This window comes from Lonchura striata, chromosome 4, assembly GCF_046129695.1.
Source record: "Lonchura striata isolate bLonStr1 chromosome 4, bLonStr1.mat, whole genome shotgun sequence".
Classification (NCBI taxonomy): Eukaryota; Metazoa; Chordata; class Aves; order Passeriformes; family Estrildidae; genus Lonchura; species Lonchura striata.
The window spans coordinates 59795974-59822391 of NC_134606.1; the positions used below are offsets into that span (position 1 = coordinate 59795974).

The window sequence follows — 26418 nt, forward strand, 5'->3', positions numbered from 1 at the left end:
AAAAATAAATTTTAAGATTCACCTTTAGTAGCTATTGTAATAGAGCTATTTTTCATTGACTCAGTGAAATTCCTTTCACATTCCTTTTACTAGGAAAATGAAACGTAAAAGCACATCCAGTTTTTTTCTAAAGCAGATACTTCCTCCAATAAGGAAGCAAAACAACTGAATTATTTATCTGCCATGTATAGGAAGAGTGAAAAGAAAATTAAATCATTAGCTTTTTTCAAAACAGGAAAATAAATTTCTCATGCAATAGCTGTTTTTTCAGTTATGAACATTGCACCAATTGTAGTCCACGGTACACAGTTTTTAGGAGAATAGGAGGCATTTTCTGCACTTTCAGAATTGAACATCTCTGTCTCCCAGGTCTTCTTGCCCTGCCTAAGACATCCCAACAACTAACATCTCTCCAGCTCTTGGAGAGCATCAAATCTCCAGGATCCCTAGTCCTGAGGGATGAGATCAGGGCCAAGCTACTCCTGAGCTGCCTCCAGGGATCTGACCCAGGTATTAAAGTCAAAAGATCCACACAGCATGTAAGGAAGCTAAGCCAGACAGTACCAAAGAGATGCATTTTAATTCCCATTATCTCAGTTCATTCCTTGTCACAGTTAAGAGAGGAGCAGCCAAGGTGGATGCATCGCAAAGCTAAAATAAACTGCAAGTTTCTGAAGCTGTTTCCCAGTAATCCAGGCTTCCCAACATCCACCATGCATATAAACTGCTATTTACACCTATTCAGAGTGCCTCCATGTCCCAAAGTGCCAAACAATGAAGCCTAGGCTTTGAGCTAATCCAACACTTGCTGTACAAAACTGCAAGCAACTGCAAAAGCCTAGGCAGAATAAACACCTACTTTCCCCCTGAAGGAATTGAGCAGCAGAAACAAAAGGCTATTACACTTTCAGATAAGTGTACAAGGGATTACATTTTTCTTATAAATATAAAGCAGAGGGAAAACAATTTGTTTCAAGGACAATAATTCAAATAAGCAAATTTAGAAATTCTGTTTCATTTGATACCCATGTCTACATTTCATAATAACCTATTAAACATAGAAGGCTAAAACCTTCTATTTTTCAAGGAAGTGAAGTGTGAAAACATTCAGATTATATCTCTTAAAAAAAAAAAAAAAAAAAACCACTCTCACATTAGTGCCTTCATTCATTTTGTAGTATCACATACTCTGTCCTCCTCACAGAACAGTACCAGCAATTCAAACAGTGACCCAAGACATTTTAAGAGCCCATTAGCAGGTGTGCCAACACATAAGATAGAGGAGCTGTACCTCAAGGAGAGAGAGAGGATTCTGCTGGCAAACCCAAAGGGTGACAGGTTCCCCCCGCCGCCCCATCAGAGAGAGTCCCTCAGTTGGAGGGCTGCCAGCCAAGCCCAAGAGACACGACCCAGGAGACCAGTTGCTCTCCAGATCATCTTTCCAGATCTCCTTTGGGGATTTTGGTTCAGCGCCACTGGATGTAGTGTCAATTGTCACACCGAGGTCTCAGAACAGCTGTCAATCAACAGCTGCAGGGCACAGCTCAGCCAGGCAGAGCACAGCAAAGCAGGGCTGCTCCGGATGCCACTGGTCACACACGGGGTCAGGGTAAAACCCAAGGATCTCCAGCCCTGACATTATGGTTCTGCTAGTAAATTGAACAAGGCCAGGACACCGCCAGAAAGACTAGCACATGATCATCCACATACAAACTGCTGTCCTCACATGACTTTCAGCAACAACTTCCTGCCAACATCGAGGTAAGGCAAAGGGCTTAGGACAAACCAAGGACCATATCCCTGTAAGTTAACTGGGGACAGTCAGCCTGTTTTGGAGGCTTAGCTTCCTAAGAACAGCCTGGCCACACCATCCACCTGAGAGCTAGAAAAAGCACTAGTACAATCAAACAGGAGTAAGGACTCCTGTCACCACAGTTCATTTCCTGAGCAAAGTGTGCATCTGACTCCCATTGCAGTCCCTGAAACATTGCCAAGCATTTGGACACTCCCATGGCAAAGGCAATGTAAGACCCTGAAATACACAGAATTTTGCTGTTCTCAAAATAGAGGTGATCTGATCACTCCTGCCCAAGAATTAAAAAGTAAGCAATTTCTACAAGTAAAGAATATAAAAAGCTGAAGACAGTTCTCAGAGCAGGCAGACAACCTAAAGCAGCCTTAAAGGCTACACCAGCCATGCACTCAGAGCATTTATATTCTGTTTATACAAGGGAACTATTTTCAGAAGGACTCATTATTTAAAATCCTTCACACACCCCCATGCAATGCAGCAAGAAAGGTTAAGGTTTCATTCCCCTGGTGAATTCTCACTGTAATTTGACAAGGGTGAAGTACTGTTCTTGTTCATCAGGTTAAATACAGACCCTGTCACATCACTGGAGGTACTGTGGACATCAGGCACTCCTACAGTCCACCACACGTTTTTGACATTATGTCTCTGTGTGCTCATGTTTCTTGCAAGTGATGGTTTGCAACAGCTTTCATAAAATGGCAACAGAGCTAATATTTGTCTCTGCTTCCCCAGGCACAAACTATACCCACTTCCCTTATCACATGTAGATAACGCGACCCAGAGCAATACCTCAAAAATTTGGAATAATGTAATCCTCAGAGTCTGAGGAGTACTAGGAGATTTGAGCAGCCCAGAGCTCCCATAAAAGTAATCTAGCAATGAGACTAACTCTGCTTCTGGCAAAGGATGCCTTATAGCACCTCAAAGGACTGAGGTGCACAAGGTTTTTTATATCCATAAGTCATGTGATCTGTCTTGTCTAAATCAGTAAGCAAAATCAAATCAGACCGAATCATGCACTCTAAGTGTAAGAGCCAAACAGAGCCCTTCATGTCACATAATACAACAGCAGTGCATAAAAAGCAGGATAGCATTTAAAATGCTAGTGGAGCACTTTAAAATAGATTTTCACCCTATACAGAAGTCACAGGTTGGGAACACGTCACCAAGGGCTCATTCCTGTAGATTTCTACAGCATGCCATGATACCAACAAGGAGGAAAGCGTGTTTGATGGCCTGCTTGCCTCCTGCCACCCTAAGCACATACCTCCATGGGTGCCACACACATGGTAAGCCTCCTGCACAGCCCTAAGAAGTGCTGGAAGAAATGCCATCAAGGAGATCAAAGATCAGCACAAAGTCAGATCCCTTCATCCCAAAATTTCAGCTTCTCCCGACTGTCCTTTGCTCTTCTGAGTAGTCTGGTTACACAGCAAAGCCCTTGTCAGTGTGCAGAAGAGGAGGTGAGCCCTGCTCATGCAGGCTAAACCCCCCTCTGCACTTCAAGTGGGAGCAGCAAAAACAATAAATGCAGATAGCATAAACAAAGCTGCACCTTCATACAGCAGCAGCAAATCTGAGATTTCCAAACTGAGAGGTGGAAAATAATTCTCATGAAGAATACATCAAGACCCAAATAGGCATGTAAGAGCAGCTTCAGTCTGGTAATTATCCTGGAAGAGCACAATGTCCAGTCACCAAAACCACAAGATGCTACATCAGCTGTCTGCTGTCACAGTTCCTTTGTTCCCTTCACTAGCTGACCCAACAGAGATAAAGCTCAGTTGGGCCCTTCTACACACACAGTGACTGCACCTCCCCAAAACTACAGGCACACACTTGAATCTGATGAGATCCTGGGAAACCACACAGTGAGACAAGCGCTGCCACCCTATTACTTTCTATTGGGAGATGCAAGCCATGTGTGTTTCTGGACAGTCATTCACATGTGATTTTAGTAACTGTGTATGACCTTCCACAATAATAACCACAATTGCTGGTGGTGCAGATGTTAATTACTTAAGTTTAAATACAAAACATAATATTACATGATTTTATTTTCAGACAGTTTTAACCTGAATATTAAACATTATTCAGCTTATTAAAAAAAATCAATTTAGCACAGTCATCTTAAGGGACTTGCATGTTTTACTCATCAGTTTTAATTAGGCTAAAAAGTATAAATCAAGGTCCTTTTTGAGGCACTCTCAAAAGGCACCAAAAAGGTTCCATTCTTTATTTGACTGAAGTGCACATTATGTTTAAGTGTTAATGAGAACAAACAAGAGTAACTGAAATCACTCTCCTGCTAATTTTCGTAATTTGTAGTAGAACACTTTTCTAATTAATAATAGACTTCTAGAGACATCTATGTTGACAAATACACACAGACTGCACTCCTTTACCTTTCTGACACCTTTCCTTTGATGCTAATGTACAAGGTGCCTCCACACCTATTTTTCCTACAAGCTGCTCAGCATTAAAAACCTGTATTTTTCCATGAGTCTTCTGATGGCATCTGACTGTCCCACTGTTTGTGAGCTACAATAAATACTGGTATTTCAAGACAAAGGAAGTTAGTAACACCAACACAATTCTACATTCAGATGCATGCTGAAATAAATGTACTGTGCAGCCAGCTGTACAACAGAATTTGGGTGAAATAATACATTAAAAGGAAAAGGATATTGTTATTCAGATTTGAATTTTTTTCCGTCTCTGAAGTCTTCAGCTTAGATGTGCTGCTTACATGCCTGGGGCTGTCATTTGACACAACAGTCCGAGTCACCCAAATGATGATACACCCATCTAGTGTATCATGTGGAAGAATGCATTTGGTGCCCAGGAACAGTGCAGATCATGAAAGCCTTTGGGACCTTCTCCTGCACTCCATACATTCTTCTGGCTAAGTCATTCTGGCCAAGCTTGTCTTACAATAGGTGTAAAAGAACACTGAGAAGGGAAATCTGGGCAAATCACCTCATAAAATGCGAAACCCATGCAGATGAGAGGTCTGCATGCTTGCTGCCTCTTTGTAAGATACAAGTTGTCCTTGTGCTTTTAAAACCTGTCCTGTTGTATGCACCAGCCTAAGCAGGCAAGACTGCTTAGTCAAGACAAGAAAAATAATCTGCCTAGTAATCAAAAAAAAAAAAAAAAAAAAAAAAAAAAAAAAAAAAAAGTGAAACATTCCCATCTGCTCCTCAGGTATATTTGATTCTAGCTACTGCCCAGTTGTAATCTATTTATTGTCTTCTAGCGTGTAGCCAGAGCTGATGAAAGAGTTGCCCTGCAATTACTACAATCCCATGTTCTTCTTGCCTTTACTCTAGCTCCCCAAAACCTGCAATACACTGACAACAACAAATGGCATCCAACACTAGCAGGTGGAGGTGTCCCTTTACTAAACTACCCCATGATGTCAAATCAACCGAATGTATTCCTCGAGTATTCCTTTAATTTTTTTAAAATCTTGTAATCTTCTTCAAAGCTCGTCATTTTTCCTAGTTGTTTCAGCCCCTTGAACCCACTCATACTTCTGCCAGCAGTCCCTCAAGGAGCAGCAAGAGTGAAAGCCAGCAAGAAGGAAAGGGGCTCACTGAAGAAGGATAAGAAGACAGCAGTGCAGGAAAATACAAAGAGCATGAAAAGTGACTGATGAGTTAAGAATTTTGCACACAACAGCCCAGTCAAACCACCTCTGTAAGGAAGATTTTCCTACTACTTAACTGCATTTACTATCAACTCACTTCTCCTTTATAGCATAAATTATTTCTCAATGTAACTCAGGTTAAAAAAGATGCAGGCAGTGCCTCCAAGGAAGTCTCTCTCCAGGGACCACAACCCCTCCAATGCAACCCTCACTGTTACTCAGTTAATAAGTAGTGTGAATCTCACAAGAAGCAAACAGGAAACCAAAACAACTGTGAGAGAGACCTTCATACAACATGCATGTTTGTAGTCAAAGTCAAATTCTTATTTGTTTTAGAGAGGCAGTTACTTTAAATCACATTATCAAAAGGATCCCTGCATGAAACTTGAGGGCGATACAGATTTTTTTCTTTTTAAGCACAAGCTGACAGTCTAAGGTAATCACTTACTTCTACCAAGTGGGTCTTTTTAAGCAAAACACTACATATCACAAGACATGCCAAAAAATACCTCAAGATAATAATACCAAATTCAGTGATGCAGGAGATTATTTTTTTCTGCCTAACACAGTAATTTATTGCGTTGGAGTTTTTTTCCATTTGAATACTCTAGTCACCCAAAAGCAGTCCTGAAGTAATTGTGAAATAATCCAGAAAAAAATTGAGCTACAACATTTAAAAAAAAACAAAAAACCACAAAAAAAAAAAAATCTAAAAGGCAAAAATTAAACATTTATTTCATTTGGACTCACAATGAAATACAATTTAATCCAAGATGGTTTGGGTCAAGAATTTTCCTATGGTTTGAAGAGTTCTATTAGTTAGTAATTAATCTCCCATCCTAAAATGACTGAGAAGAAATCACATTTTCTTCTTATATTGCTCAAAATCTGGCCTGGCCATCAGACACTCAAACTCCATTTTTCAGGTGCATTTTTTTTTCCCATCCACTGAGGACAAATGAAAGGTAAGAGGTTTCCAGGTGCCCTCACAATGACAAGGAGTTTTCTTAACAAGCACATATAGAATATCTCCACCAAAACTCAGACAACAGCTGGCTCTGATGGGAAAAATCACACTGCAGTAGAAAAAATGTCACACCTAAAAATGGAGGGGGTTTTAAATCACTTTTTTAAAAAATTAAAATCATGAGCAAAGTTAATTATTCCTTGTGTGGAAGTTTCCAGTGTTTTCATAGTGTCTTTAACATGAAGAACTGCAGTAACCATTTACATCTTAACAGTGATCTGTGAGTGTATACTATTGCTGACAACAAACCTACCTACTAAATTAGCTGATCCAAAACTAGAGAAATACTTAAGTAAATCCTTCTCTTAAAGGCTTTTCTTAAGTATTTTTCCTGGATTATTTTTGTGGCTATACCCAAAGAACATTCTCCACAGAGGTGGAAGAACCAAGGAATAGCTTAGAGCTTAGCAAGCACAAGGATGCTGTGAACAAGGTCAGGTTTAGCAGATTTTATCTCAGTTCCTTGGGAAAGGGTATCTCCTGTACCATATGCCTCTCCCATCTCTAGTGATGCACACAGAGACCAGCTGTTGCTCCTATTTAGACACCACTCTATTCACCAGGCAAAAAAACATCACCTAGAGCAAGGAATCATGCCAGTAGAATGTTATTTTGAAAATGACTGCCTCCTCAATTTATCATCATCCAAGACCAGCCAGAACAAGTAGGCAGTCCATTCTGAAAATAAATGGATTAATCAACGAAAAAACAAATCCTCTGAGGCCAGGTGAAAAGGGAGAGAAATTGCCAGGGCACCAGAGTTTTAGAGCTGCTGTTCTTTGCCTTCTCCACTACCTGGAGATTGACCCAGGAGAAAAAACCTGGTGACCAAGAAGGTTTCCCACATGAAGCACACTCTGATATGTTCAGGAATCAATCCTCATCCAGTAGGCAGGGCAGGGCCCATTCCTGCTGATGCTGTCCAGCATTCCCAGGGGTAGATTTACAGCAGTGCTGTGACAATTCTTCGTTTCCCTCCTGCAGCTAGGTAACCTTTGGGAGACACTATAGCTATAACCACAATTCTGAAAATTTATCATTCCACTACCATGCAAATGGAATGGCAACACCTGACTGATAGGCACAGACGCTGGCACTAGGAAGATTAAATTAAATGAAAAATGAAACATACTAGAAACTACCCAGCCTGCCAAGATGTTGTGCTAGATATTTCAAAACTATCCAGCAAACTGTCCCTGGTTCTTAAGACTTTAGAGTACAACTGTGATATAAAGTTAGAGCACCTCAGCGCTGTGGGGTATCTAGTCAGATTCACCATACCAAGGACACTCACATTTTAATATTTCCCTTTTTTTTCATTATAGCCTTCGCAGATTTAACCTTGTACCAGCAGCAGAATTAAAGGTCAGAGAAAATAAAAATAGCAAAGGATACACACACTTATAGTACCTAGTATATCCATAAGGTACTCAACAGACCACATGTCTGCATTGCAAATCAGCATTGATACATTCTACATATGTGAAATTTAAGGCACTCAAGTTATGATCCAAAAGAATACAAAGGCAATCTCAAAGAAAACACAAGAACTAAAGTATCGGCTTACTGCTAATTCACTGTGCTTCAAAATCCTGCCTAAATGCAAATAAGTGCTGTGTCCTTTAGGTCAGGTAGATGAAAAGTCTTCTACCAATAAAAGGCATCTGTCAAATTTGCAGTACAGAGATTAAAAGCATTTGAAAGGTAAATCTGAAACCCCAGACTGAAACAACAGTGCTTTCATTTAAACACGTTACTCTGCGTGGTTACTATAAAGCTCTCACTCACAGTGTAATTTAAGGATCATTTGGATATTCTGTTTGGAAAAAAGGTGTCAAATTAAGAAAAGCAGTGTAGAGTCCAGAAACTTTGTGAAAATGAAGCCCCGTCTGTAATAGACCCTTATAGGGTTTTATTTCAACAGCATTATTATGTAATTGTACTGGTGCCAGAGCATTTGCCTCAGAGACCCCCAGCTCTATGAAAAGACTCCCACAACATCCCTGATCCTGTCAGCTACAAATGCTGGTGACAGACTACAGGCAGTCAGCAGCTAACACTGTAACACGGCTCAGGCTGTGATGGTCACACGGCTGTACGAGATCTCCAGACAGAACCTGCCTGGTTGCATGGACAGCCCACATTTCCCTCACTGCTGACTTCTGACATTCAAGGCCAGAGAGAGCTGTGGCCCCGCAGTTCTCCTCAACCTTGCTAATGCAGACAAAGTTGGGCCAGCAGATGCCATCCACACAAGCAAGCAGCAGGAAGTGACAAACCAAATGCATACGATTTTTGGTTTTGTTTTGTTCTCCAAGGGTATTGTGCCTAATATGAGATCATGTAGATCAGTCTTGTAGATCATGTGTGCTGCACAGTATCCCCCTAACCACTTTTAGCCTGTTGTTCCATTTGGAATCCCACCTGGCAAAAAAGAACAGAGAAAATAATTCAATTTATGCGAGCTTCATAAAAGTAAGGAGCCTGCCAGTGGAGGAGGGACCCCACACTACCTTCTACAGTGAAGGAAAGAATCCAAAATACAAACCTGTCTCTCTTACTTCTTTTGCCCATGAAACAAGCTGTCTTTTCAGAATGATGAAGTTTAATTAAGTAGTAACTTACTCAAAGGCTACAACAGAAATCTCTACTATTTTCTGCAAGTACAGGGATTTATGAGGTCTTTCTGCTTGGACACAGATATGCCAGACATCCTGATGTCGATGTGGGAAGTGAACTGAAGTTGCAGGAAAAGAGTTAAGATTCTTTCTTATGTCCCTTTCTTCCTGCTAAAGGGATAGATTGAAAGTGCTACACTAACAACCCTGTCCATCACATAACCTCCAAGCCAAGTAATAAATTATTTACTGCAGTCTCCTATTTGAAAGGGAGTCAATTAGTTAACGGCCCATCAATTAATACTCAGCAAGGAACAATACCAAGAGAGGAACTGGTCTGAACAGCACAGCTCTTGAAACAAAGAGTGCTTTTCAACTGGATACCTCTGTGTTCAAGCCAGTATCTTGCTTCACTGAACATCTATTTCAATACATAAGCGGCGACATTTGCTAGCAAGACATCCTGTTGACACCTATTCAGTCCTGCCCTACTTTGGCATGACAGCGCTGTGAGTTCTGCATGGTTCAAGCCAGTGCTCAGATACATTCAAAGGATTATAATTCCATGTGTTTGAGGGCATGAGGCAAAAGCTTTGTTTCCCAGAATAACACCTGAAGGGCAGCATCCCCTCAAGGGAGGACAATGCAAACAAAATTACCCTGGAGACAGTCTCTGAGAACAGTGGGTGACAATTCTCCCCAGACAACATGATCTGTTGAGTTGGTATTTTAAGTGGGGGGATGGGGTGGTGCATTCCTTGTTTAGGAAGCAGGAAGGAAAACAAAGGTGAGGGAAGGAAAAATAATGTAGGAACTTATTGCAGGATCCTTACAGTAAGAAAAGCCCATCACTGCCCTCTACTATACAATAGTATCATTTTACTATCAGGACATAAATACCTTTCTTAGTTTCTTGGCAGATTTTGCTTTCAGCCCTGCAATCCAATAAATCAGAGCTCGGTCAACCTCTCTGATGAAGAACCGAGCACCCTGCATTTATGGTCCTTATTTTTCCAAGCCTTCAGACAAGGAGCCTTCAGACACCTCTGTTCTACAGACAAGGAGCCCAACCAGGAGAAGGCACCACATATCAAGTTATGATCCACAGTTTGCTGTGATGCCTCTGGTGAGTTCTCATGGCTTTCCATGAGAACTCACCAGAGGCATCACAGCAAACTATGTCAAAATAGTTTTTTTTTTTTTTAATATTGTCAAAGCCAGGTATTCTGTTTTATGAACAAACATTCACCCAGGCTTCCTCAGGAAAAAATACCTTGCATTACTAGTATTTTTCAGTTCTACTTATCTCTTTCCCACATTTTTAGCTGATATTTCTATTGCTTTCTATGTAGTATAGCTGTGGTTACTAACAATTTCATATGTGTATTTGGCTTCACACATAATGCTCTAGAGGTGTAAGCATTATTACTACAAAACCACCAATGAAGGTACCTATAAAAACTAAGGAACATTTGACAGCCCTACAGCTACCACTTCCACAAGTTACTCAGATTGCCATATCCCACTGCAAGCCACCACAAAAACAACAAACCTATAAATAAACAAAACAAAAATAAAAATCACACACTGCAGTGAAACATTCAAATGGATTTGGCCCCTAAAATGTTTGTGAGTCTAACTCTCACAGAGGTTCATACCCCACAGCTCCTTTTGACTTCTGAGTTTATCCTTTTTAACTCAATGCATTTTCATGAGTGCTAGAGAGACTGATCTCATCTCCTGGTATCAACTTTTCTGTGCCCTAAGCTTCCCACAATAATAGTGTTCCAGAGTGATATTGGATACACCAGCCCTCCTCAAAAGTTATTCTTGATTGCATTTTGCCAACTGGCCAACAAGGGATAATGAAATTCAGCATGTAAGCACTCCCCCAAGAGCTGGAGAATTTCACATCTGTCATATATTTACTATCCAAAAAAGAAAGGCACTGTATTTATGCAAGGGCTGGGGCTCTGAGAAACAGGGCTGTCACCAGATGTTCCACAGCTGAAAGTCTGTGTAGCCTCAAGATGTGAGGCTAATCAGTGCAGGCCCTAAATAATTAAGTTACTATGCTTTGCAAGAACTGCTGGCTGTTTAGAGGAGAAAGACCACAATTCAACATCCTAGTGAGAGAAAGGCAGAAAGAGCTCCTGTTATATAGGTGAATGGGGGACAGCCAGCATTACCAGGGCAGAATGCACAGGACAAAGTGGGAATCCACATTAAGCCAGGCATCAAAATAGAGTAGTCCCACCTTCTGGCCCACTAGGAAGATTTTGGCACCAGTGCCAGAACAGAGAGCAAGTAGTCTAAGCCATTTGGGTTTCTACTAAACAGCGTTCCCAATCCTGTTTTCAATTAGGATCCCCAAGGACACTCCACAGAGATGATAGGTTCATCCATTTTGTGCTTCATCTCCTCCATCTTATTGTCTTCCAGCTCTTTAATCTTAGGCTCCTGTGAATTCAGGTAAGCAATCTGAAACAAGGGCTGTAGCTGTCAGGATGCAAGGACGTGCTTGCAGTGCCTCACGACAACTGCTCTCTGTCTGGAGATGCTAAAGATGCACCAAACCAGCTTCTTACAAATAAGAGCTCTCAAAATTTATGCCCAGACTTGTTATTTTTAAAAGGTAAGCAAGTTGGAGCTTTTCTGAAATTATTTTTCTTATGGCTGTCTGATACTGTAACACATCTTCCAAGCACTTTCGTGACCAGGGCTCACAAACTCTAAGGTGTCTGCTGGTGATAGGAATTCATTATGTATTTGGCATTTGGCCACGAGGCCATTTTTTTTCCCCCCTATCAAATTAAGGAAAACAACTAAACATTATTAGATTTTTTAGTCCTCAGAATTTCCCCAGAGCAATATCTAATGGTAAGATTTTAATTGCACATGCCTATAAGATAACAAATTGTGATGACAGGTTGGATTTCAAGTCATGACAAAGACATGAACGTATGTCAAATGTTCCTTGCATTATTCCAAGTTTAGACAGACCAGCTCGCTATTGGTTTATTTATATACACAGAATGAAAATTACATTTAAAGGACATACACATCCTCATATGTACATAAAAACACACAAAAAATAAAATCAAGTGATCTGGATTTTCCTACAACTCTTACAAGTAAGCATCCTTCCTTGAAAACATACTACCAATTACATGTACAAAGAATTGAGCAGTGATGCTGGCAAAATACAGTTTGAGGTGATAAACAGGACTTGGCCATGAGTCTGTCTTTCAGAGTGGAGGAATAAAGGGGATTCCCTTTATGTCCCAAGTGTTCCATGTTCCCAGGAACACTTGCCAGCCCCCGTGCTGACTGCCCTGCTCCAGCAGAGGAGTGGACACATGAGAGGGAGGAAGAGGATGCCTCTGGAGAAATGCACAGCAAGCAGCAGTTGGCAGCGTTAGCACCAGCCCCTGGCTTAGTAGAGCACCACCATGGTTTCCCCTGCCCACAGAGACTCTGCCACATGGTTTTGCTCACCCACATCCTTGGCTGGAAGGGCACAAAGCTCCCAGCTCCACTCCAGCCTGACAAAAGTAGCACAGCCAGCCACACTGCCTTGCTCATAAGCCAACAGGCACGTCTCCCCCCCACTGCAGAGATAAGTGCTGCACAAGAGTGACGTACCAGAGCCAGCTCCCTTTTTGTCATCTACTCCCCTGATACTAAATCAGCCCTTACTGCAGCCTCCAGCATTTCAGTAACAGCAACAAGACACTGTGAATTAAAAGTTGGAGACAGATCCTCAGCAACAAGAGCTGCAGGGGGGGGAAAAAAACCCTAAAATTTTCATTTAGATCAGCAGCACTGATGGACTTCCGATTGTTCCTAGAAGAGCTTGAAGGGGATCAGCCTACCAAGAGAATAAGGACCAAGCACAATGCTGTAACTCTCTGGGCAGGGGAGCAGCCCACAATCTAGTGAACGTACTGCAAGCACTAAGAGTTGAGAGGTTAGCCCAGGGTACCTTCTCCTCCATGCTACACTCCAGCTTTCCCCAAAGTTAACTCCTCTGGGCTGAGCAAACCAGATTCAGAGTGCATTTACAAGGAATCACTGACTTGCCATGGGATTTAGATCAGACCCCAAAAACATTTAGGGCATGGGCTGGACTCAATGATCTTCAGAGTTTCTTCCAACCCACTGATTCTGTGATTAAATGAACTCAGTATTAAAATGCTGTATTTATATATGTATTTATATATGGCTCCACATTCTGGACTTAAGAACATGTGACAATTTGACTGAACTTCTAAAATTCATCAGGCATCTCAGTTTCCATAGATTATGGTATAAGAGGGAGTGACAGGAATGACAGTAACAAAATTACATATTCCTGGTCCTTACCACTTCCTCTGCCCATTCTAATGCACAGACTTCTTGAGAAGGATTTAAAACACCTGTGAGTCTTACAGGAAACAAACTTACACCTCAGGATGTGTGACAAGGCATTCACCACTATCAAGCACTGCAGAAAGCAGCCCAACACAGCAAAGCACAAGGGAATATATAGCAGTATGTGCTGCTGTGATTATAATTCCCTGAGTTTATGTGATGCATTCAGTACTGCACTGTAACTAAAAACCCACCAGCCCAGGCCCACACTTGCTACAATGGGCAGATTGCAGCATCTGTGTGGTGTTGGCTAAAAACCCATTGCACATCCTACAGCTTGGAGCAGAACCATGACAGAACAGGGCTCATCCTGCCAGGCCCTGGGAGGAATATTCCAGGGAAGCTGCCCAGCAAAAACTGTTTGATGAAATAGGGGAAATTCCAAATGAGGAAAATCTACTGAAATCTCTGATATGCTTTTAATTTTTCCCACACCACAGCATCTTTCCCAGATGAGTCACTCATTGAGCAACAGGAAATGTCTTCCAAATTCAAAAAAACCACATCACCAAACATATCCAATTAAAAAAAAAATCATGATCAATAAAGGAAACAAGTGAACAACAGTGAATATGCCATGGGGTAATAAATATCAGATGGCTCTAAAATTCATTTAACATGGTGGAACTGATAAAATGGATGTTGGAGATATCTTCTAGGGAATCAGCAGTTTCATTTGCAATAAAGAGCTGCTTCTTGCTGGTTTTTGCTGGGCAAAGGTTGCTCTCCCTAACAGGAAATAGCAGGTCTGCCCAGAACTCATGAGAGCAGGTTGGCAACAGCTGAGGAGGAGGTACAAGAGTGAAGGTGGCCATAATTCATCCCCTCATTGTTGTTCTTTTTTCATTTTAGCTTAGCATGCTCCAACATGCCCAGCTTCAATGTATGAGACAACTAGGGCCAGAGAGTCTCTCAGAAGTATTTTTTTTTTCTATCCAGCTCCAATGGTTTAGCTTAGCTGATGTTATTAGAAAAAGAGAAATAACTACCCATTTGTGGGCAATCCTACAAATCTTCACATCCAGAAAAGAGGTGTTCCAGCTGTGTGAAAAAGATAGGCACAGCAAGCTTTTGCACTTACAAAACCTGGCCATGGCTTCCACCTGCACTGCTGGAAAGGATGTCTCTGCCCTAGCATTAGGCAGCTGCTTTGTCTGTAAAGATGTCCTTTCGTCCTGCACTTCTCTATTCATTGGGGGAATGGATGCACAGCCAGTCCAAAACGTCAGGATCTCTCCAACCCCTGGGAGCTTCCTGTCATTTTCAGAAAAATGAGCTTTATCTGGAAGCTTAACCTTAACAAAGTAGACAGGAATCGGCAATTAGCCAAATTAAGGTAACGATGCAATAGGTGAAAACAAATAGGGAATGGGTGGGTAGTTATCTCCCCTATTCATGAGGATACAGAAAGGGAAGCTGCTCACTTCTGCTGCTCTTTCTGTACTGCACCAGACTCATTTGACCTCCACTTGTCCCAAAAAACAGCCCTTTTGGAGTATCTTACATGTCCAGGAAGACCCAGGACAAAGTGTCCTCTCATGTGCAGAAAGCTGCAGATATGAAAATATTCCTGGTGGTCCATGGCACCTCTGGGTATTGGCTATGGGATGTCTGTACCCATATTAGTCAGCTTTGCCGCACTGTTCTTCAGTCTTGGTTGCTTAGGACTATTAACTCCAAAAGGATGTACAGAGAGATCATTCACATTTTTAATTGGAAGTCAGGCAAGCTTTTTTTTTTTTCCCCTTTTTTGTTTGTTTGTTGTTTTTTTTTCAAGCATTTGCATCTAATGCCAAACCACAGGAATTGCATCACTTACATGGAAAACCAGTGCGGTTTTTCATTGGGATGCTAATCTTAATACCTATATCCATCAGAAGTGAAACAGCTCTGGCCCCATCAATATCCTGATGAGTTGTAAGTTTCTGAAAACTTAAGTAAAACTCATTTAGAGAGTAACTGCCTTGAAAGCAGTTAATATAAATCCCATATTTATTTTGTGCTTAGCTATGACAAGAACTAGTGAGGAATAGGGCTATCTAACAGTACTTGCTAGCCAGGAACTATTACAAAAGAGACGGACCTGGATCAGCATGGTTGGACAATTTCAACATCCTCCTGAATTCCAAGAGAAAGCCAGGCAATACCCCAGAGATTCTGTCACTTCAAGCCCATGGCTTCTCTTAATTCTTTCAAAACAATTTACTGGGAAGAAGCTTTTAGCCTGGTAACCTTAAGCCCCCTTAACTGAATGAGGTTTGACTTTTCTTCAATTAAAAAAAAAAAAAATGCTAAAGGTTTGTAGAAAGACAAAGGAAAAGGAAAATTAAGACAGACTTTTAAGGAATTCATGGCCCTTTTGTTTTTCCTCTCCAGTACCACCCAAGCTGTTTTCAGGTTGGCTTATTTTTTTCCCTAACACATCAGCCTGATCCCTTTTTGATGCTTCTCCAAACTGCTGCCACCAAACCACCTTGTCTATTTGCTCAGCACTTGCTCAAAATAACCAAAACCCAAATGCACCAGACATTACATTTGCATAGCCTGAACTGGGAGAAGATTGGAAGGCTCAAGAGACTGGCTGCAAGCTAAGGTTTCCAGATCAAATCAAGACTAGGTCAGAAATGAAGAAACCTAATCATCTTACTTCGCAACTGCCTGGCAGCTGATACAAAATGAATACTTAGAGTTAGGTCAGCTTTTTTAGACAGCAGATGTCTGCACCATGACACCTATTCATTACCTAGGGTTATTAACTACACAAATATAATTTTTCAAGATTTAACAAAACTCCTTATTGCATAAAGCTATTTACACCACTTTGTGAGAAGCTCAGCATTGCACTTTTCAATTCTGTTTTTTTAAAAACTGATTTTTCTTAAAGAAGTTCACTAATAAAAACATTTTTATAATCACAATAAAATATAATAGGAATTAAATTATGGTGCAATAATTCACACTTGACTGCACAGAGGCCATTTGGCCTTCATCTTTGTGTCTGAATGTGCTGGGTGGGAATTACTGCACTGTAATTCACATGCTGTCACATCTTATGGCTTGGCCAACACTTGAAAAAATCAGAGCTCAGAGTTGGTCACTAGAGAACAGAAATCAGTCTTGTCAGGAAATTGTTACAAACGACAGAAGAATCAGATATTTCAGTCCTGAAAAGTAATACAGCTTACCCCCTCCTGCTGCTGTGAGAGCAAACACATTTTCTGTTGCTGCAGTTTAGAAAGAAAGCCACATGCACTGCTGCCATACACATAAAAACCATCAAACATTTAGGATGGGAAGGGACTAAACATCATCCAGTTCCAACCTCCCTGCCATGGGCAGGGACACCTCCCACTCAACTAGGGTGCTGAGAGACCCACCCAACCTGGTTTTGAACACTTCCAATGATGGGATAAACAGCTTCTCTGGACAACATGTTCCAGGGTCTCAACACCCCCACAGTTGAACTCTTTGACTTTGTGGAACATCACAACCTTCCTGTGCCCCCTTCTCTCAGGCTTCTTCAGATCCCTCTGGATGGCATTCCATCCTTCAGGCATGTCAATGCATGACACAGCTTGGTGTCAACAAAAAACTTGCTGAGGACACAAGTTGATCCCCTCGTCCATGCCACTGATGAAGACATTAAATAGCCCTAGTCCTGATATGGAACCCTGGGAGGAAAAGGTCTTGTTTCCTCCCTATAGCAGGAAGATTCTTTGAGCAGACACACTTGCCAAAAACTGAAGAAAAAAACCCACATTACAAGAAAATCCACTTCAAATCTCCCTCCTTATTCAGTGTGATATTTAGACATGAAAGAAGTGGGTCCGCACACAGACCTCTGCACTGCATAATGACTTAAACAAGAATTAAATAGTGGATAGTGTTAAAAAGGTTGAATTTCACCCTCTATCAATTTATAGATTGATCTGTCATCAGATGGGGAACTTAATATTCTCAATTTTAGTGTAATGCTGCTAATGAAAGTGCTGCAGTTTATACAGAGAACAGCCACCCCCTTTTATCAGGAAAAGCCTTCCTCGATCACTTGTTCCACTATGGAAAAGGTGGCACGGCTGCAGGTAATACAAATTGCCAAGAATAGCAAACATTATAAATATTTCAAGGATGATTAATCTTTAAAACACTGAAGTTAGGCAGAAGCCTGGAAGTCAACTTGGCTATTTCACAACTAATAAAACATGTATCTTGTATTTCATTGTGACTGTATAAAGAGTATCATAGTAAAAGGCAATTATCCACCATTCACTAGCTAACGTAACACTTGTACAAGTATAAAAGAAACACAGTATGTATTTTAAGCAGTGACAGTATTTCCAGCATATTAAAATAGTAGTGAGGCAAATGTTCTGCTCACATTAAACAGCACTCTGTCACCAAAGACCAGCTTGCTAGCATCGTATATTCCCCCAAGATAGATAATGCTGCTTGCTTTAACAGAATCATTGTCACCAGGCAACTACCAGTGCTGTTCAGTAATAAATATTTCCACTGTTCCCACAGAAACTGGCTCGGCATCTGGACCTGCTAATGCCTGGAGAGATCAGCCTGACCTTGGAGTGCCATCTTTTCACAAGGATGCAGCCCTCGCCGCGGCTTTCTCCCAGAAGCATTGCAGAGATGGAGCAGAAGCTCAGAGGGCAGGAACAGGACAGCAGACGAGGCTCTCTTCCTTGCAGCTGCAATGACTTGAAAGGACTTCAAATTTCATTTCCTACTCTGAGAATGATAAATTAGTTCAGCCCCATCTCAAACTAATTCTCATATGGAGAGACAAAATGGCATCTGTCCCTAAAAGCAGGAAGGTCACTTCACAGCTATGCCACAAGACTGCATAAATGATCCTTGGAGGCAACCAGTTTAAGTTTAGAACTGGGCCAGCAGCATCTGTAGTCCTGCCAGTTTGGTGCAGTCAAGTAGCAGGCCTTAAGCTTCACAACAATACCAGGCTCCAGGACTTGATAGGCTTTGTGTGAACTACAACCTATTTTAGCTTAAATTTAGCTCTAATCTCCAAAGTTATTTGAGAAACTTTGCTGCACTTGCAACTTTCCCCTGGGGTAACTTTTGTCTAGTCTGTCTTAGCTGCAATGTCAAATTGTCCTGGTTTTGGCTGGGATAGAGTTCATTTTTTCTTAGTAGTTGGTACAGTGCTATGTTTTGGATTCAGTATGAAAATACAGAATCACAATGATATATGAGACTGGAGGGAAGTAATAAAGCATCTGTGGTGCTTAGCTGCTAGCTGGCCTTAAACCATGACACAGATACCTGTTGTTTGTCCTGTAATTTAAGCCAGGTTCTGGTTTCATTATTAACTTGTTCTGACTTCAGTCTGGCTTAGTGTTGGCCAAGTGTGTGGTTCTAACCCAAAAATTGCATTGTATAGCAAGGAAAATATTAAGGAATTTAAGCAATCACAGCAATGACTAACCCATCCCATGGATCATCAGGAGAGAAGAGTGTGCAACCCATTAATAAATACGGTGTTAAAATATATATAAACAACCCCAAGCAACTGCAAGACCAGGAAGAACCAAATCCCAGAATTTTGCCCAAGCAGGATTTTGTGATGCTGACAGCTCACTCTCTTGTCACAAGCACAAGGCAAGATGTTAGCAGCAGAAGAAACAGGTTCCCAGACAGTCACACCTGCTGATTTTATTGTATTTGTAATAATCTCCATAAGAAACTGGGTGATCTGGATTATTACTTAATTGGAAAAATATGTGGTTGTCCCTCTTTGGATTATTAAAAGGAGAGTAACAACAATTAACTCATTCTTTGTTGCACATCATATAATTAGACATGTAGTACAATCCTTAAAAAAATAATTTTTAAATAAATAATAATAAACCAATCCGATGGGATGATAAGGATCTTTCCATACAACAGGCCTTTGGCTCTCTTCCAGAGCCTAAAATAAGTTGTTTGGAAATGTGCAAAATTTCACCCCACAGTGATCACTGTGGTATTCTTCCTATCCTGCTCCTAACAGCATGCAGCTCTGAATCCCTTTATTTCTATTATTATTATTGTCCAGCAGTCTGGAAGTCTTAAAGCTCAGCTCTGAGCCACACACGAGCACGACAGCAATGTGACAGAGCAGGTGGACATCTCTCCAGGCTTGCAAACTGAGCTGCTGCCTGTCATGTCCATCTCATTTCAAGTGAACTTTTGACAGCGTTCATTTGTGGGTGAAGAGAAATCTGCCCTGTTTAGAGTCAAGGGAAGGAAGGCTGAGGACAAGAACAGCTGCTCATTCCAGAAAATGCCTCTTGGAAATCCACCTGCTACAGGGAAAGAGGATCCATTTGCTAAGGTGTACGTGGGGGAAAACCAACTAAGGAGAACTTTCCCAGGGTCCAGACCTTCAGATGCTTTGGGAAAAGCTTCCAAAGAGGGGCAAAAATAAGGCAGGGGTGCAAAAGTCTTGCCCCCTTAGCAGAGGCCTCACAAAGGATGAAAAAGGCTCTGCTTTTATTGTTATTGCTGATGGCTTTATTTTATTCCTTGGTATTATTTCAGTCTATCTTGTGTAATTCTCTGATTTTGTATAACAGGTTTAGTTTTAGGCAACAAATGGAATTACAGGCTTTGCTGTAGCTTAGGAGTGGGGATAGCTTTTGGGGGGGCTTCTACACTGCTCCAAGTTGTGGTATAAGTTGTAAGCTATCTTCCATTCAAGTCAAGGATAACAGTAAAGAAAGCAGCCACTACACAAATCTATTATTAAGTACTTCACATGGCTTCATTTTTGGGTGAGCTATGATTCAAAGCAATCTGAGCAAAACTAGACAGTGCTGTGCCTGTGCATTTTGGATACAACAGATTAACATAATCACTGAGGAAATGCAAGGACTCATGACCTTTTCCCCTTTCATGATTTCTACAGCTTATCAACAAGATGACATTGTACCAGGGCACTATTCTGGAAGATTACTTTTCATCTTGCAGATCACTCAGGTATACACCTTTTGACTCCATACCTGTCCTCACAGCCCAAGACACACAATCTACTCCAAGAAATGATACAGCTAAAGCAAAAAAAACAAAACAAAAAAAAAACAAAAAAAAAGAAAACAAAAACCACCCCCTAATAAAATCCTCAAAATATCACCAGCACCTCTCCAATTTATGAGATCACTGGTCTAAGAAATCTGTCTGTAATGCAGCTACCACTACAGATGAAGAGGCTGTGTCAGGAACTCAAAAAGGGAATGAGATGTAGCAAGGTCAGTCTGAAAAAGTAGTTCATATAATCTCCAGCAATCACTACAGGACAGGAGTAATTCCAGATCATGAAAGAGCAACTCAAATGCCTGATTCCTGTTAAGCTTAAATTCTGAATGCTTTCTGCATGCAGTGAAAAGGGATTACTAAAAGAGAAAATAAAAAAATAAATAAAAAGCAGGGCTTAACTAGGCTATTTTTATAAGGAAGGTGAGGTTGTGGCATGTGTTTAAACAGCATACCACACTGCTGAGATGGAAGCTGCATGCTGGCCATTCAGATCAGAACAGGGAAATCCAAATGAAGTTCTCTGGCTCAGACCAAGGGTGTTCTTCCTCCCTTGTTCAAAGAGAGCTGTCACACTTCCACTTGCATCTGCTCAGGTAATATGGGTGTTGGATAAATGGGTGATGGTCAAATTTACCACCACAGCAAACAACCTGTACATTTAGTCTGGAGAGCAGCATAAAGGCTAGAAATATTTCCAGACGTAGTTCCTGCACCTGTGGCATTTGCTCATGTGTAGTATAATATGACTGCTGGGATACTTGTGACATTTTCATTTACTGGGACTATCAGGCAGGATTTTCCAGCTACAGTGGCATTGAGAATCTTAAACAAAACTGCCAGAGGCATATTTAAACTAATAATTGCTTTAACTGTTAATACTATTTAAATATAAATATTTACAAAACATTTAGCATTTAACTGTCCTAGAGAGGATTGGAGAGCATCTTCCTGAATAGCTCTTTCATTCCACTCTAATTGGTCAACCCAGTTTAAACACTCAGTCTAATTTTCAAATCAGTGAGGAAGAGTCTTGCTTAAAGAACAATAGTACAGATAGCCTTTGTCCCCCAAAGGTGTTATATAAGAGAGGTTGTGCTCTATAGATACGTTCAGCCAATCACTTTATTTTTTTCATCACCTTATTTCTCATAAAACTTTCCTCCTGAAAGTGTGCTAGCACATACACAAAGGATCAGTTGGTAAAGCTCAAAAAACGCCTGATGAATATTTTAAAAGCAGAGGCCCACAGCTTACATACAAGGAGTCATGTCATTTACAGACATGCTTCCACTGGCCTTTAATTAAAATGAGATCCTTGGTAGAGTTCATCTTCGATTTAAGCACCAGAAAAATTAGGCAGACGGATTTTCTAAAGTTCTGCCTGGAGCATTTAGTACCCACCACTGCTAATAGGAGCTCCTCAACCCTTCAGCACTTGTGAAACCTGGCAGCTTACTTCTAGAGCGTACACTGCGCTTCTCATATCAAAAGAACCCAACAGGCCTCAAAATCTTATTTCAAAGAATTACATGTGTCACATTTCACTTAAGAGTTTCGTGGCTAATAAAAGAGATCAAATTTTTCTGCTACAGATCTGTACTGGATTTGGATGTCCAGGTTTTGGGGAGGGAGGCACTGGTTACAGGGGTGGCTTCTGTGAGTAGCTGCTTGAAGCTTTTCCTATGTGTGACAGAGCCAATGCCAGCTGGCTCCAGGACAGACCCATCACTGGCCAAGGCTGAGTCCATCAGGGTCTCTGGCAGAGCCTCTGGGATAACATATCCAAGAAAGGGGACAAAGCTGCTGCTTTGTGAGACAAACAGCTCTGGAGACAGGGTCAGTGAAGGAAGAGGGGCAGGAGGTGCTCCAGATGCCAGAGCCGAGATTCCCCTGCAGCCCTTGGAGGTGAAGCAGCTGCAGCCTTGCTGTGGCTCTGTGGCATGAGAAGCCCCCACTGGAGCAGGTTCGCTGGCAGGATGAGTGACCCCTTGGGAGCAACACACGCTGGAGCAGGGGAAGAACGCGAGGGGTCCTCCCTCTGAGGAGGAAGGAGCAGTAGAAACAAGATGTGATGAATTGAACAGAACTGCCATTCCCTGTGCCCCTGTACTGCCGCAGGGCAGGAGGCAGAGACAACTGGGAGTAAGTTCACTTCAGGAAGAAGGGAGGTGGGGCGGACAGTGCTTTTAAAATTTGCCTTTATTTCTCATTACTTTAACTGTGATTTGATTAGTAATAACCCCCTTTTTCCCCAAGAAAAAGGAAAAAAAGTCTAAGCTAAACTCAGAAAAAGAAAACTTTATGCATCACCAGAATTCTTTGTTTCAGTAGTTAAGTCATAATGTAACCTGGGAATCTCAAAGACCTGAGGGGCAAGCAGGGAGAGAAACCAACATCCTGTAAAAAAACCCACACCATTAAGAAAAGACATAGAAAAAAACCCTTGCTATTTTCTCTTCTCTTCCCTTCCTACAGGCACATTTACACCACCCCTCACTCACCATGGGCAAACGGTGTTAAGAGCATTGTGAAGAACAGCAGCTGTGATGACCACATGACTGTGAAGGAGAGCTTGAAAGTATCCCAGCAAACAAGGGTCCAAATAAAAAGGTGAGCGTCCTCCTGCACGTGCTTCCAACACTTCAGCGGTTGTTGGCCTTCAATTCACATCCAAAAAGGGGAAAAAAGCCCGATCAAAAACAATAAGAATAATAATAAAAAAATATCCCACAGCCAGTATCCAGAGTCTGAGACCTACAAATGAGAAATTAAAAAAAAACTGCAGTTAGTAAAACAGTAAGATACGTGTTTTCAATCAAGTCTTGCTGCATTTCTTAGCTGCCAGCTGTAAAGGCAAATGTGCCTTCCCCACTCTCTGGCCCTTCAGATGTATGCACATTCCTACATAAAATAGGAAATAAAACTTATGTCTGTGCAGAGAACCAGTCACCAAACTGGTTAATAACCAGTGTTCTGCTTCCTCTCTCAAAAGAGGGCCCCAGACAGCAGTTTTGAACAAAAAAGCTGAGACTTTTCCCTCCCTTTTGCATGTCTGTCATGCCTCCGATGTGGATGCTAACGGCAAGATAGCAGGCCAGGCAGAGGGATTAGTAACATAGCTTGGGAGTATTTCCACTGATGATATGCCAGAAAACCTCTCTTTGTTTGAGGTAACCTGTATGGACTCTTAATCACTGCATCTGGACCAGGCTTTGAACCAAGCAGAGCCCAAAGTCACCCTTATCCTGTAACCAGCTACATTCTAGTCACTGCCAGCTACTCACTGCTAGCCGAGCTCTGCAGTTATTTATTGTGGAATTAAAAATAATGGTGTTGTCCATCCCACACGCTCACAGGAAAGCGCGGGGAAATCTGAATCCATGCTTGAATAGAAACATTCGCTCATTTAACCAGAGAAGGTATTCCAGCTTTCCATCATTTTAATCTCTCCAGAAGGGGCTAGATGGCCACGGTGACTCAAACTTGGCAGGAAAAAAACAACTCTACAGAGTTAAACTGCGGCAGCAGTTTGAAACTTAGCTCCCCACTGACTTTGAAATGAGGAGGAAATATGAGGAATTGAAAAGTACTTTACATATCTGTCTTGAACTCCTTAGACTCTGCAGTCTTCACAGTACTGGTCTAATTAAAAATCCCTCAAAAAATCTCTGATCAACAGAAGTTATTCTTCCCTGAGCACAGAAGCTGTTTTTGCCAATTTTTGTTCTTACCCAAAACCAAGTCTAAGCCAAAAAAGCTGTATGAAAAAACTGTGCTGCATGCCATTGTGATGTGGGTATATTTCTGAAAGTCTGGCATGACAAAGTGGCCTTTGTTTTGCTTCCTATCTTTACTGATCAACTAAATAAAACCCCATATTGTTCAGAACCAAAGTCTATAAAGAAGCTGCATTTTTTTTTAATAAATATATCTTGTACTGCCAAGATTTTATTTTCTCTCTTGATTCTTCTTCCCAGTCTGTCCCTGCAATTTGTTCACTCAAATGTAGCATTTAGTTTCCATAGCTCTTTTTTCATGTCTGTATGTGGGGCTACTAAAAAATCCAAGTTCAATCTGCAGTCAATTGGCTTCTTTATGATCATCCTTGAAATTAAAACTTTGCTCAAGCTGGGACTAATCAAAATAGTCATTGATAATATTAAAAGTCTGCTTTTCAAATAGGGAAGAGCTTAATGAATATTTTAAATTGTACATTCTAAACAGTGATCAAGTTTTCCATTTATATTTTAGTAGGCCACCAGTACAAATCAAACTACAGTACTGCCATTATTTATGCATGCTTTTTTCTATAGTATCCTCTATGAAGTTTCAAAAGTGAGAAGCTTTTTGTGCTAGAAAATTTTTCACTCATATAAAAGATGGGTGAAAGCTATCCAAGCACAGGTACACTTCCCTGAAGCAAAAGCTCAGTCAGGCAGTAAAAGACCGAAGGTTTGTTTTCAATTTTTATTTGTTTAAACTGAATCAGTTCTGAATAATCTAAGCCTGTTAGAAAGAGATAACATTAAGGCGCAATAAAAGGGTTTTGGGTATATCTGAAGAAGCCACAAACTAATTAGGCTCTCTATCCCAGAGAAGGGATAATTGTCAGCAAAATACTTACACAGAGCCCTTTAATTTTTTTTAATCTGTCTACACATTCCTGCATGATAGGATTCTAGGATTTTTTTATTCCTGTCATCTCACAGGCTGAGGCTGAATGAGCAAAGCATTCACACACCCTCTGCAAAGTCCAAACACTAATTTTTGAGAACTAATGTCTTGGAACCACCAGAACCACAAATAAACATTTTATCCTCCTAGAAAGTACATTATTGAGTCACAAAACCCATGTGCAAAAGAGACAACAGGACTAGCTTGTCATTATGCACCATTTACTCCAGCTGTAAATCTGACCAGATATTCTCTGCCCTACCATCCTTCCTGCCAGAGGAGAACACTCCTGAGCTGTGGCCTGTCAGGTGGTGTCTGCACACCCTGGCTGGCACAACCCTGCCCTTAAACTTGCTTCTGCAACGCCTTCAACTCAAGCTCACACACAAATATAACCAAATACACAATGTGTCTGGAGATATGCCAGCTGTGTTTAACAACACAGGGCACCACCAGATTAACCAAGTATATTGGAATGCTGCAAAATTCTGGGTGGGTTTGTATTTCATGTAATCAAATAATCACAGTGTGTTTGAGAACTGGGTATCTGCAGGGAAACAGCTACATAGGAAATGAGTGGAACAACCCTTTTTCTTAATGGTCACTCAACTCCCACAAGCACCAGAAAGAGGCCTGCAAAACAAAATTCACTTCATTGTTGGATTACCTCCAGGTAAAGAATAGCCATGGAGAGAAACTAGAGAAAACAGTTCACTATCTGTGAGCTGTAAAGCAGAATGTTACATTTATTGATGCAAGAAAGGGATACACTATCCCAGTGAAAAATTTAAGGGCTTGACTTGAGGGGTTTGGACTTCAACCACAAAGATGATGCTGCCTGCATTGATTTAAGAGAAAGTTCTTCTTCTCACTGACCTTTATGCCCAAAGTGCTGCCCCTGACACCTTCACAGTCTGATCTGCTGCATCACCCAAACCAGAACTGCATGCCAGCAGTTCCCAAAAATCCAGCTCAAAGTGCTACTGGCAGAATAGGAGAAAGCTAAATCAAAGAAACTAAAGCCTCATAGTGAAGAGATGAGCAGTGAAGTATTCATCAAGGCGTTGTTCATAAAAGAGCATTATAGATACACTGACAAATTCAACATCTACCCAAGTCTGTTCTTCAGCAGCTGATGTCAAGCAGCACATGGAGCATTTTCTGAGCTCATCTGTCG

The 26418-nt window shown here is 41.2% G+C and overlaps 1 protein-coding gene across 11 annotated transcripts in view; it reads right to left on the minus strand.

The window, feature by feature from the left end:
* ADGRL3 (adhesion G protein-coupled receptor L3) overlaps positions 1-26418 on the minus strand; it is a 496471-nt gene that overhangs the window by 298687 nt on the left and 171366 nt on the right. For all 11 annotated transcript variants that reach the window (XM_077782989.1, XM_077782978.1, XM_077782980.1 and 8 more), the window contains one exon: positions 23069-23321. In XM_077782989.1, coding sequence (XP_077639115.1) covers positions 23069-23123 — 55 coding nt within the window. In that variant the 5' untranslated portion in view covers positions 23124-23321. The remainder of the gene's footprint in view (positions 1-23068; positions 23322-26418) is intronic.